At 62.5% G+C, this 12,921-nt stretch overlaps 1 protein-coding gene across 1 annotated transcript; it reads left to right on the top strand.

Annotated features, from left to right (window-relative positions):
• The first annotated feature begins 477 nt into the window (after positions 1–477).
• Map1s (microtubule associated protein 1S) lies at positions 478–8,749 on the top strand. The gene is made up of 7 exons (XM_036166312.1): positions 478–824; positions 2,326–2,430; positions 3,224–3,306; positions 3,905–4,045; positions 4,262–6,356; positions 7,660–7,883; positions 8,310–8,749. Exons 1-7 carry the CDS (start codon positions 701–703, stop codon positions 8,463–8,465), a joined length of 2,928 nt encoding a protein of 975 aa, XP_036022205.1. The 5' UTR covers positions 478–700; the 3' UTR covers positions 8,466–8,749.
• Positions 8,750–12,921: the final 4,172 nt, after the last annotated feature.

Here is a 12,921-nt window from a genome sequence, read left to right as displayed (position 1 = left end):
TGCGGTCCGGGCTGATGCTGCGGTCCGGCCTGATGCGGTCCGGCCTCCTCCGCGAACTCGGGGCGGCCGACCTTGGGGTGACGTGGCTGGGCGAGGCTGCTGCGGGCCGTCTCCACCCGGCTGCTGCCCCAGTGACCTCCCCGCACGGGAGCAGCGGAGGCAGGGGGACCACGAATTTGAGGCTGCCGAGAGGCCGACTCACGTGGATGGCGCCAACGCTTCGCAGGCCTGCTGGTTTCGCCGCTCCACACTGTCCCTTCCTCCAGAATGACAGGGCAGTGCCCACCCGCCTAAATCCTGGTCCTGGCCCGCCACACACGGAGCGGACTCCTACATATTCCTCAAAGCCCCATCTGTCGGAATCCCAACTTAGGAAGCCTGCACTACCTATCAGACCCGGTTCTGGGTGGAACAACTGTGATGGGAAGGGTTTCCGGAGGGCAGAAATTATAAGTCGATGAATGGGTGAATGAGTGGATGAATGAATGGGTGAATGGGTGAATGAATGAAATTTTGGCAGGGACGTCGGCCACGTAGTTACAGGGCTGTCCCAGCTCTACGGTCTCCCAAAGCCTAGACGGCGTTGATAGGGTGGAGAGGAGGGGGCGCTTCCGGCCAGGGTCTCCGGTGCTTCCGGTACGCTCCTTGAAGGGGCGTGGCCAGCGGGGCGGGGCGCTCAGGGCGTCGGGGCGTCGCGAAGATGGCGGCGGTGATGGCGGCGCCCGAGGCTGTGGCGGCGCCGAGCTCGCTGCTGCTGCTGGTGGTGGGCGGCGAGTGCGGCTGCCCGGGGCTGCTGGCCTACGTCCTGGAGGAGCTGGAACGAGGTCGGGGCCCGGGGGGCGAGGGGGCGGGACAGGGCGTCCGGGTGGGGCGCGGCGTTCCGGCGCGCTGGGCCGGGGTCCGGGTGGGTGCGGGGTCCCCGGACGCAACGTTCCGGCGCGGCCCGGGTCCAGCGGGGTCCGCGCGTGCCCGGTGGTCGCTTGGGCTCAGCATGACGGCGCGGGTCTCTGGGTCCGGGTGGGGCGCGGCGCCCTGGGCTCCGCGTGGGGCGTGGAGGATGGGGCGTCGGGTTCTGGGGGTGCAGGGCTCCGGGGCGGCCCGGGGCCGGGTGGGCGCCGCGGCGCCGGCCCCGGGGTTCCGGCGGGGTGCGGCCTTCCTCTTCTGGCTCCGCCCCTCGCCGGGCTCGCGCGTTCCCGCGGCGCCCCCGGGCCTGCTTTCCCCGCTGCTAATGGACGCGTGGGTGGCGCGGCCGCCCCGGGGTGGCTTGGCACGAGGGGGGCTGACTCAGGCGCACCTGTCTCACGGGCACCGGGCGGGGCTGCATCTCGTGTAACGGGGCATCGAGTGCAAGCCAGCCTGGGCTGCAAGGACCGCTTTCTCAAAAACAAGTGCTGGGGTTCAGTGGGTAGAGTGTCGCCCGGCTTGCTTGAGACCCAGCTTCGTCCCCCCCAGCACCCTGTCTGAGATGGAGGCAGGATAAAGGGTTTTCCTCAGCTAGGAGCATCATAGGCAGTTTGTGCCCATTCTGGGCTACATGAGATCCTGTCTCAAAAACAAAATCCCCAGAAGAACGTAGAATGCCCATCGGAATGCCTGGTCTGGAAAGTATCCCTAAGTGTGATCTCTTATCACAGGCGGGGCCTGGATGACAAGCAAGCCACACTCCCGAGGTGTTGGTCCTCAACTTGTGGGTCTCGACTCCTTTGGGGGTCGATGGACCCTTTCATGGGGGTCCCATATCATATTTTTACCATTCATAACAGTAACAAAATTACTGTTGTAAAGTAGCAACAAAGTAACTTTATGGTTGGCGCCACCACAGCATGTATTAAAGGGTCTCAGGATTAGGAAGAACTGTCTGGAGTGACAGCCAGCTTTTCCTTGTGGGAGAGACTGCTGCCCCAAATCCAGTGCTGAGTGGGTAAGGTGCTGAGAACCTGAGACTCCCATCAGAGCTGGGCTTGGCCTGTAATCCCAGCTCTGGAGAGGCACAGGGCAGTCCTGGGTGCTCACTGCCAGTCAGCCTCACCAGGCGATGACCTGAAGATTCAGTGAGGGACTCTGTCCCCAACATAAGATGCAGAAGGTGAGGATGGCACCCAGTGTTGACCTCTGGCCCCCACATGTGCACACACAAAACCCCCAAAGTTCAGGATCCTAGCAGGAAAGCAGGGAATCTAGAGCAGATGGCCAGCTGGGCCTCCAGTCATGAAAGGCCGAGGCCTGCCGGAGTCCCTTGGCTCTGCCTGCCCAGGATCCAAGCTGTGGGAGCCAGGGCAGGCGGGCAGGAGGGCACTGGAGCTGAGCTCTGTCTCCTGCCTGCAGGTGTTCGCTCATGGGAGGATGTGGACCCCACCATCTGCAGCCTGGATGAGCAGCTCAAGGCCTTTGTGTCCCGGCACTCGGCCACCTTCTCCAGCATTGTGAAAGGTGACCTGTCCGTTCTGCCTCCCAGTATTCTTTCTGCCCACTCACTGGATGCCAGGGTGCTGGGTGACAGCTGTATGTGGGCATGGGTTGGGGCATCACCCAGGCCTGTGCCACTCCTAACCTGGACAGTAAGAGCAGGGCCTGTGCACGAAAGTACACAGTAACTCTAGGGAGGGGCCCTTGGGGCTGGGAACCTGCAGGGTGCTCTCAGTCGATAGGGAAGCAGAGATGGGGTGCAGGGCAAGCTCCCCAGGGGATCCCAGGGTGGCAGAGCAGCCACTGGCCACTTTGTGGGTATTACTTGTAGCTCAGCTCCTGGCCAGTAGGGTGAGTCACCACCTACAGCTGCTGGAGGGAAGGAAGTGTCTAATTGTCCCTTCGAGTCACAGTGGCTTCCTGACCCCTGGTGGGGCGGAGAAAGAGCTGGAAATGCCATATGCTGTGTGGCCTACTGGGTACCACAGCCCCTGGGAAAGCCAGCTGAGTCTGCTGGGGCTCCCCAAGCAGCCCGGCAGGGTCTGCCTGAGCCACTCTGCCTGTTCTTCGGAGCCTTTCAGAGCCCCCTGGCTGGCGCTGGGCTGAGCTGCCAGGGTGGCGGTGCCTTGACTCTTGTACCTGCTTGAGGCCCCAGGTGTCCTTGGGTCTCCATGTGTCCTCATCTCCAGGCCCCAGGGCTCACAGCTCTGTGGGGGTTGTGTGGGTCCTGGGGCTTGAGTGCCGTAGGGTCCCTCGGTGGAGGATTTAATCAGGCCAGCCTGATACTGAGTCAGGGCCTGGGCCTGTCATCCCACAGGCCAGCGGAGCCTGCACCACCGTGGAGAGACCCTGGAGACGCTGGTGCTGCTGAACCCTTCAGACAAGTCCCTGTGGGATGAGGTAGGAAAGAGGAGCAGGTGACCTGTGGATCTGCCTGTCTACCCTCACAGCGGCCCTAGCTTCCTCTCTCTAGTAGGGGTGGACAGGGAGGCTGGAGGCTTGGGGATGGGATGTGTTGTGTCTAGCTGGGCAGTGTGTGTGTTGGGGGTCCTGCAGCCTGACCGAAGGTGCCTAGGAGCCTTGACTTTGGCCAGCCTGCACCTTCCTCCGTTACAAGTCAGTAGAGGCCAGACAGCTCTGGGATCCCCCGCTGCTGGCCACAAGTTGATCTCTTCAGCATTTTTCATCTGGGAATGTTGTCAGGCCTCTTTTCCCATTGGGGAGGGCTAACTCGTACCTTCATAGAGGAACCTTGCCTTTAAAATAATAGCTGGGTGGGTCTGCCTAAAGCAGTCCCCTGCTGGAGGAGCCAGAGCACTGCTAGGCAGTTGGAGCAGGGGAGGGGGCTGCGGGAAGGGCAGCTGTGCCCACACCCGGCCAGGCTCTGCTTACCCTGCTTCCTCAGTTGCCTCCACAGCTGCAGTCAGACTCAGGTGTGAGTTCAGAGCTGAGGCCTGGCCTGGGCGCTGCTCACGAGACCCTTCACCCTCACTCACAGCTCCGGAACCTCCTGATGGACCCCGCCCCTCACAAACTGCTGGTGCTGGCTGGGCCCTGCCTGGAGGAGACCGGGGAGCTGCTGCTGCAGACCGGGGGGTTCTCGGCGCAGCACTTCCTGCAGGTGCTGGAGGACAAAGAGGTGAGCCCAGCGCTGGTCCCCTCTGGGCTGGGAAGAGGGCCCCAGGGCTGCTGCTCAACTGCGCAGTACAGTGCCTTGGGGGGGCGGGGCCAGGGGCGGGGCGGGGCCAGGGGACGGGGCGGGGCCAGGGCGAGCCGGGTGGGTCTGGGCTGCCTGGCGGCCGGGCGGGGTGCTGCGCAATCCTTAGGTCCGGGTGGGCTTGTGCTGATCCTACAGGTCCAGGACGCGCTGGCCTCGGCACCCACGGCCCCGCCGGCGCTCACCGTGTCCTGTCCGACTTTCGGGGACTGGGCGCAGCTGGGCCCCTTGCCCGGGCTGCGGCTGAACCCGCCCGCGCGGCTGCCGCCCTCCGAGGGTCTGCGGGCCTTTCTGGAGTATGTGGCCGAGTCGCTGGAGCCGCCGTCGCCCTTCGAGCTGCTGGAGCCGCCAGCCGCGGGTGGCTTCCTGCGCCTGGCGCGGCCCTGCTGCTACGTGTTCCCGGGCGGCTTGGGCGACGCCGCCTTCTTCGCAGTCAACGGCTTCACCGTGCTGGTAAACGGCGGCTCCAACCCCAAGTCGAGCTTCTGGAAGCTGGTGCGCCACCTGGACCGCGTGGACGCCGTGCTAGTGACCCACGCGGGTGCCGACAGCCTGCCCGGCCTCAATAGCCTGCTGCGCCGCAAACTGGCCGAGCGGGAGGCAGCAGCCGCGGGGCCCCAGGGACAGCGCGAGGACCGGCTGCGGCGGCTGCTGTCGCCCGCCCTGGGGGTCGTGTTCCTGAACGCGCGCGAAGCGGCGTCTCGGCTGCGCGGTGGCGAGGATGAGGCGGTGTGCGCCCGGCGCCTGCTGCGGAGCCTGGGCATCGCGCCCCTGCCCCTGCAGCGGGGCTCGCAGCCCGCACAGCCCACCGTCCTGTTTGAGAAGCTGGGCGTCGGCCGCCTGGAGCTCTTCGTGCTGCATCCGCCGCCCGGGGATCCTGCCGCACCCGCCTGCGCGCTGCTGGTGTGGCAGCCTGCGGCGCCCAGCGACAAGGTGGTGCGCGTGCTGTTCCCAGGCCGCACACCGCCTGCACGCCTGCTGGACGGGCTGCAGCGCCTGCAGCATCTGCCGTGCCTGCGGCGGCCCGTGGTCACCGCGCGTGACTTGGATGCGCCCGCCAGGGCTGACAGCCAGGACAGCTTGGCCTCACGGGACAGCTCTCGCAAAGAGCAGGTCCGCAGCACCGGCAGCAGCTCCACCAGCAGGAGCGCAGTGCGGAGGGAGCCTGCTCCGCCCGGGCGTGACCTGAAGAAGGACCCAAGACCCGGGCCCACACGGCCTGCAGTCGTCCGCGACACGCGCCGCTCCGGGCCTGGTGTTGCCAACACGAAGCCCCGCACGTCACAGAACGGGCCTCGTGCCCCGGCTCCCGCAGGGCCGCCCACAGCCCATGTGCCCAAGTGCCCAGGAGAAACAGGGAGCAGCGCGGAGCCCGAGCGGCCACCTGCCCCCTCCCCGACCCGGTCCCCACCACCTGCTGCACCCGGCAGTAGCCCTGAGCGCCTGTCGCTCAGCCCACTGCGCCCAGAGCCTGCCCCGGACGCATCTCCCTCGGCCACCACACCCACAGCTACGACGCCCACGCTGACCACGCCCTCGTTGCCCGCGGAGTTGGGCTCACCGCACTCCACCGAGGTGGATGAGTCGCTGTCCGTGTCCTTTGAGCAGGCGCTGCCGGCAGGCGACTCGGGGCTTAGCCTTCCCCTGCGCCTTGCGCGCCGCTCCGCGTCCCCGCACGATGTGGACCTGTGCCTCGTGTCGCCCTGCGAGTTTGCGCACCGCAAGCCGCCCCCTCCCGCATCCCCGGGCAGCTCAGACAGCAGCGCCCGTTCTCAGGAGCGGCCGCCTGAGACGCCGCCCACGTCGGTGAGCGAGTCACTGCCCACGCTGTCTGACTCCGACCCGGTGCCGGTCGCGGACTCCGACGACGAGGCGGGTAGTGAGAATGCAGCCAGGGATCCGCTGCCCACACCCCGTGTGCCACCACCGCTGCCCGACGCGCCCGGCATCTGCATGGTGGACCCTGAAGCGCTGCCACCCCGTGCCAGGCGGTCCCCCAACCCTGCCAATCCGAGTCGCAGCCGCAAGGCCCCTGTGAGGCCGAGCTCCGCCTCTGCCACCCCCAGAGCCGCATCCTTAGCTGTGAAAACCAAGGGCCCTGCAGGGGACCGGCCCCGGCCACTAAGCGCCCGCAGTGAGCCTGCGGACAAGCCAGGCCGTGGGCCCCTCACCAGGAAGCCCTCGGTGCCCAAGACTGTCTCCAAAGTGGCCTCCGCGACGAGGCTCTCCTCGGGTGAGTCCCTCATCCCACCTCTCCACTGTGGCTGCAGCCACCCAACTCTTTCTGGGCCTCACTCCTGTCCGGGGACTGGGCCGTGGTCTCAGTGTGGGGTGAGCAGTGACAGAGTCTTGCCCCTGCCCCTTAGAGCCTTCCGGGAGGCCTGGTCTGAGCATGCTGGTGCCTCTCCCTGCAGAGGCTGAGGCCGGGGGTCGGGTCTCTTAGCCTTCATGGTGTTTTGAGAGGATTTTATCAGGAGGTGGTGGTGCTGCTGCCTTTAATCCCAGCCCTCAGGAGGCAGAGACAGGAGGATCCTTAGGAGTTTGAGACCGGCCTGGGCTGTGTGTCGAGAAAGACCCTATCTCAGAGACAAACTGAGAGGGTTTTGGACTGTAGCCTAGGCTGACCTAGAACTGGAAGCGAACCCCCTGCCTGGGTCTCCTGAATGCTGATCTGACAGGTAAACTCCTGGGCTCTGCTTTGCATGTGGATTCCAAGGGTAACACCTGGGCCACGAGACCAGCCCTGAAAGCAGGAAGTGGCTCCCTGCCCACCTCCCGGCCAGGTGGCCCTGAGACCACGCTGGGCCTGGCCCAGCAGGTTCCTGGCCTTAGGCGGTGCCGCAGCTGACCGATGGCTGCTTTGACCCAGTCTCTGGGTTTGGCGCAGGTTACAGATCGGTCCTGAAACCTTGTTGCGGAAGTCACCACACTGACAGGTACCTGCAGGAAAGATCAGGTGATAGCTCTGTCTACCCAGGTGACACCCTCCCGTGTGACCCCCACCAGAGACAGGCCCACTCCCCCGAGGGACAGTGCACAGCTAATCACGGCGCCAGCTCTGCATGCCAGAGCCGGGCAGGGATGGCATTTGTAGACCTCAGCTCCATGCCATGTCCCCAGACCCCTCCCAGGCCCGCTGGCCCTACACCCCAGCTTTCATTGGCTGTGGCAGTGCCCGGCAGGGCTGGATTTGTCTTACACTGCTTACCTTGTTCTCCATGGCACTGAGGCTGCTGTGGGTCTTGTCCTGGCCCTCTCGCCTAGGAGTGGGCAGCACTTAAGTCCGCAGCACCTGCCGCACATGTGAGCAGCTTTGTGAGTACCCTTAGTTCCGCACACCCAGGTTCTCACGGGCTGTAGGCTGAGAGTGCTCCCTGAGCACTCCTCTCTGGCCCAGGAGGTGTGGCTGACACTAGCCCCTGTAAACACAGGGTGCAGGGACCTGCGGTGTCTGCCCTGGTGGGAGGTGATGGCCCTCTACCCCAGAGATGCCCTGCAGCTGCCGCATTACCACCCCCAACCTACATTCCCCACAGGGCCTAATAGCCGCCTCGTGCCACCTGCTGCCGGCTCCCCTGTCTACCTGGACCTGGCTTACCTGCCCGGGGGTGGCGCAGGCCACCTGGACCAGGACTTCTTCCTGAGGGTGCGCGCACTCTGCTATGTTATCAGTGGGCAGGGCCAGCGCCAGGAGGAGGGCCTTCGCACCGTGTTGGATGCTCTGCTGGCTGGCAAGCAGCAGTGGGACCTTGACCTGCAGGTGGGTGGACCCCAAGACCCCAGTAGAAGGGGCTGAGATGCTGTGTCCACTGCAGGACCACTGTGGGGACAGGTGGTGTCCTGCAGCTGGGAAGTGTCGCCAAAGGGTGGCTGCTTCCCAGATCTGTGGGGCTGGGACATGGAGGCTGAGGCTGTGCTCACACCACATGCTGAGCAGATGGCCAGGCAGCCCTGTGTGTGCACTGTCAGGTTTGGGAACAGTGGGGACAAAGGCCCCATGGCGGAGTTGCGCCATGCAGAGGAGGCGCTATAGCCTGGCAACAGCACTGCCCTGTCATGGTGTGTGCGGAGTGGCAGGCCAGCCTGGGCCGTGTGGCAGTACCTGGTATGCAGAAGGTCCTTGGGTGCTGGAGGGGAGTCAGGCCATCAGAGGGGGTTGTCACCTGTCTGCTTGCTCTACCTCCAGGTCACACTGATCCCCACCTTCGACTCTGCGGTGATGCACAGGTGGTATGAGGAGACGCATGAGCAGCACCAGGCGCTGGGCATCAGGGTGCTGGGTAGTGGTAGCATGGTGTCCATGCAGGACGAGGCCTTCCCCGCCTGCAAGGTGGAGTTCTAGCCCCATGCCGCACCCTGGGGACAGCAGTGTGTGCTCCATGCTGAAAGCCGGACACCGCACCTGGGTTAGCTGCCAACACCCCAGCCTCCGTCCCCAGCACTGCAGATGGGCAGTGCTCCTGTTGTAACTTGTTTGTGCTGGTCACAGGGCTGGCACAGCAACCACCCCCTCCATCCTAGCACTCAGGTTGCAGAGGCAGGAAGATCACTGGGGTCCAGGTCAGCCTGGGCTACATAGTGAATCCTTGTCTCAAAACCCGCAGAAAATAAAGCAGATGGGTCAGATTTTGGTCTTGATGACTTAGTTAGGGTTTCCAGTGCTATGTCAACACCTCGGCCGTAAACAGCCTGAGAAAGGGGTTTACTCCAGGCAGGCAGGAGTCTGGAGGCCAAGGAGGGTGCCGCTTACTGGCTTGCTCAGTTGCTGTCTTAGCAGGCCAATCCGGTATGGGCACCTTCTTAATTTATGTCCCCCCTTCTCAAATGATCTAGCCACCTCACTTGGAGAGAATTTAACATGAGAAAAAGGCTGAGGTGTGCTGGGTAGTTATGTCGACTTGACACAAGAGTTGGAATCATCTGCGAGGAGAGGGCCTGAGATGAGAAGACGCCTCCCTAAGACCTGACTGTAGGCAAGCCGATGGGGCTTTTCTTAATTAGTGATCAATGGGGAAGGGCCCAGCACATTGTGGGTGGTGCATCCCTGGGAAGGTGGTCTTGGGTTCCATAAGAAAGCAGCTGAGCCGGGCGGTGGTGGCGCACGCCTTTAATCCCAGCACTCGGGAGGCAGAGCCAGGCGGATCTCTGTGAGTTTGAGGCCAGCCTGGGCTACAGAGTGAGTTCCAGGAAAGGCGCAGAGTTACACAGAGAAACCCTGTCTTGGAAAACAAAACAAAACAAAAAACTCAAGAAAGCAGCTGAGCAAGCCATAAGAGCAAGCCAGTGTAAGCAGCACCCCTCCATGGCCTCTGCATCAGCTCCTGCCTCCAGGTCCCAGCCCTGTGTGAGTTCCTGTCCTGACTTCCTTCAGTGATGGGCAGTGATGTGGAAGTGTGAGCCAAATAAACCCTTTCTTCCCGAGGTGCTTTGGTCATGGTGTTTCATCACAGCAATGGCACCCTGACTAAGACTGGGGCGGGACACCAGCGCCATGGCTTTGTACCAAGTGCTGCCACGTCACAGGCAGTGAGACCGGCACCAGCTTTACAGAGCAAAGTTGGTTCTGGCCTCACATCTCTAGAACAGGTCTGTTTGAAGCAGCATGGGCAAGGCTCTGTCACCAGCCAGGCGGTCTGCAATGGAGGCTCTGGGGATGGGTGCTAGGTAGGGGTCAGAGCTGGTGGTACAGGCCATCTGGAATCCAAGAGCAAGGCTGCCACCACATAGTCTCCACACAAGCCTTCAGTAGGGTAGGTCACACGGAATAGGTCCACAAGAACGAGCCAGGAGCCACAGCCCCATGAAGACCAGCTGCTGCTCCTGACATGTCTCTGCAGCCCTAGTTCTTCCGGGGAGACAACCTGCATGCCTCCCACAGCCGCCTCCACTGATGCCAGGAGCCACCGTCTCAGCCACACAGGACGGCACTCGGCCTGGGGCGCTCTGTTACTTGACATGTGTGTTGCGCCCGGAGAGCTTCTTGGAGGGATGACTGCTCCTCCACCAGTGAGTCCAGAGGTTGGACTCAGGTGTTCTGGCTTGGTTGTGAGCACCTTTTTCTGTGGCCATGAACTTACCAGCAGTTCTGCTTTTAGCATCCTGGGTGCTGGAGTGATGGGCATATGCCACCACACCCTGTTTGTAGTCTCGGGTCTTTAGAATTTATTCTCTTAGATTTTTTTAAGTTTTTTATGTGTATTCGTGTTTGCCTGCATCTCTCTGGGCACCACATACCTGCTGTGCCCACGGGCCAGAAAGGAGCGTCAGTCAGATCCTCTGGCACTGGAGTCCGGGAAGGGTAGTGGTGAGTGGATCCGGTCCTCTCCAAGAGCGTCCAGTCCTCTTAGCCTTGAAGCCTCTCCAGCCCTGGGTTTTCTTTTCCCCCTAAGGTGCCTTCTGGGTGATCACGGGTCAGCGTGAAGTCTGTGGGGCTGGATGTCCCAGCTTTGATGGAGCAGAAACAGCCTCTTTGGGGGCTGGGCTAGAGCAGCCTGTGTGTCAGCAGCAGCTAGGACCATCCTTAGGGATCAATGACAAAGAGACAGATTGGCCCATTACCACAGAGCCCAGGGCCTGTCTGGTCCTACAGGCAGCAGCACTGGAGGGGCTGCAGCCCTGGAGCACTGGAGTCCCCTCCCAGCAACTCTTCGAACCTTTGCCAGCAGAAACCACAGCGGGGTTCTGAACCCTAAGAACCATCGGTGCCACCCCAGTGTCTAGCACCCTGAACTTAGACCTCAACCCCTAGAGTCCAGGGCCATGACCGCATCAGTGGAGTGAGCCCTCAGCACTTGGTCAGGCCCCCGACAAACTCCTGATCGTCTGCCTCCGCCTCCCAGCTGCTGGATGACAGGCCTGTTCCACTCAAGTAGTACTGGAGCTCCAGTCCTGTGTCTTGTGCGTGTGGGCCAGTTTTCCAACCGAGCGATGAGCACTACCAACTGAGTGCCACCCCTAGTCGAAGCGGGGGGACTGGTTCAGGCTTTCACTGTTTGAGGTCCATCTAGGCAGAGCAACTCAGTACGTGGCTGCCCAGAAAGGTGAGCAGGAAGGAGCAGAGATTAGACACACCCAGACCCCACCGCCTCCAACTGGGTTTCCATAGAGCATGCCACAGCTGGGAACCAAGAATGGAAACAGCTACCACGGAGGTGGCCTTGGAGGCCTCACTAGAGACAGGGAGCCGGCTGATTATAACCCAGAGGCGGCCACCCAGCAGCTGTGCACTTGAGGACACCTCTGATACAGAAGGCCACCAGGGCACATGGGGAATGTGGCTTCTCTGTGTAGTCCTGGCTGTCCTGGAACTCTCTGTAGCCCAGGCTGGCCTCAAACTCAGAGATCCGCCTGGCTCTGCCTCCCGAGTGCTGGGATTAAAGACGTGTGTCACCACGCCTAGTTTAAGTTCACTCTCAGCAGAGGCCAGCCAGGCCTGTACAGAGCACCTGCCTCCAAATTTAAAAAGTAAAAAAAATTGTTACTTTAGGGTGCTCTTGTGGGTCGTGGGGCTGAGCCCTGGGTTGCAGGCTAGGTGCCCACTCCCCCGGCTTCTCTGCTGACATGGACTCACTTGGTCTGTTGTCTACATTGTCCTCAAACCAATCATCCTCCTGCCTCAGGCTCCCAAGTAGCTGGTGTCTATTTTCTCTTATGCTTTGTGGTCACTGCCCAGCACCCCGCAGTGGTCACAGCTCCGTAACTGGCCAGGCCTTCTGAAGAGATGGGGTTTTGCCTGATTAAGGCCAGAGAGCCGGGACCAGACCCTGGGAGTCCAGGAGACACGGCTGTGTAGGGTTCGACAGGAGGCTGGATCCGGGCGGTGGGTGTTTTGTCAGACCCCTCCGTGGGTCTTCCTCCCTCACAGCGGCCCTCCCCTTCGCCACCCCCCTCCCGTCTCTCCGCAGCAGTCTCCGCTGATTGCACACTACAACGCGGCGCTTGGCCCCAGCCGGGACCCAGGACCCGGAGTGGACGCCAGGGGGCGCGAGGCCAGGCCGACAGCTCAAGGCGCCATGGAATGGGGGCTGGGGGGGATATTGGGGAGGGGAGGGGAAGGGAGGGGTGGGAAGGGAAGAAGACGGAGCAGTCTTAGCTGGGGGCGTGGCCAGGTGCTTTCACAGTGACCGCGAAGCTGAGGCAGGGGGACGTTGACATTAAGGCCAGCCTGGGCTACCTGGTGAGATTGTCTGAAATGAATAAAAATTAAAAAAAAAAAAAGAGCGGCACTTGTGGGCTGGAGAAGTAGCTCAATGGGAAAGTGCTGTCTCACAAGCCTGAAGACCTGAGTGTGAGTCCCAGAACCCTGATAAAAAGGTGAAAAGGTGCTGTGTAATCCCAACACGGGGTGCGGAGGCAGGAGGATGGCCCAGGTTCAGCAAGAGATCGTGTGTGTGTGTGTGTGTGTGTGTGTGCGCGCGCGCGCGCACGCGCGTGTGTGCGCACGCGGCGGGGGACTCGCCCCGTTGTCCTGGGCTGTGCCTTCCTGGCGGTGAGCGTTCCGAGGCTGCAGCGTCGCCTCCCCGGGTCTCACTTCCCCGCCCCTCGCTTGCTCCAGGCCCAGGTTTGCAAGGAGGGTGGATGTGTAAATGCGGTCACGCCTTGCCTGGCAGTTGTGTGAGGCGCCGGATCCCCCGGGGTTCCTGGCTCCCATGCGGGGTACCTTCCCGAGGGTCCCGCGCTGGGCGGGAGAAAAGCCTCCCCGGGCGGCTTGGGAGCCGGAAGAGCAAACCACAAGAAAATGACCAATCAGGGGGGACGTGGCGGGTGAGGGCGTGGCTCAGTGTAGGACCGCAGCTCTG

The sequence above is a fragment of the Onychomys torridus genome, chromosome 17, assembly GCF_903995425.1.
Source record: "Onychomys torridus chromosome 17, mOncTor1.1, whole genome shotgun sequence".
In the NCBI taxonomy this organism is placed as follows: domain Eukaryota; kingdom Metazoa; phylum Chordata; class Mammalia; order Rodentia; family Cricetidae; genus Onychomys; species Onychomys torridus.
The sequence above is the reverse complement of the archived record's forward strand: the minus strand, read 5'-3'. Positions and strand labels throughout refer to the sequence as shown.

Coding starts and splice junctions, on each gene's coding strand:
- Map1s (XM_036166312.1), top strand. CDS start 701: ATGGCGGCGGTGATGGCGGCGCCCGAGGCTGTGGCGGCGCCGAGCTCG. Junction 2,431..3,223: donor CTTCTCCAGCATTGTGAAAG/GTGACCTGTCCG, acceptor GTCATCCCACAG/GCCAGCGGAGCCTGCACCAC. Junction 6,357..7,659: donor CGCGACGAGGCTCTCCTCGG/GTGAGTCCCTCA, acceptor CATTCCCCACAG/GGCCTAATAGCCGCCTCGTG.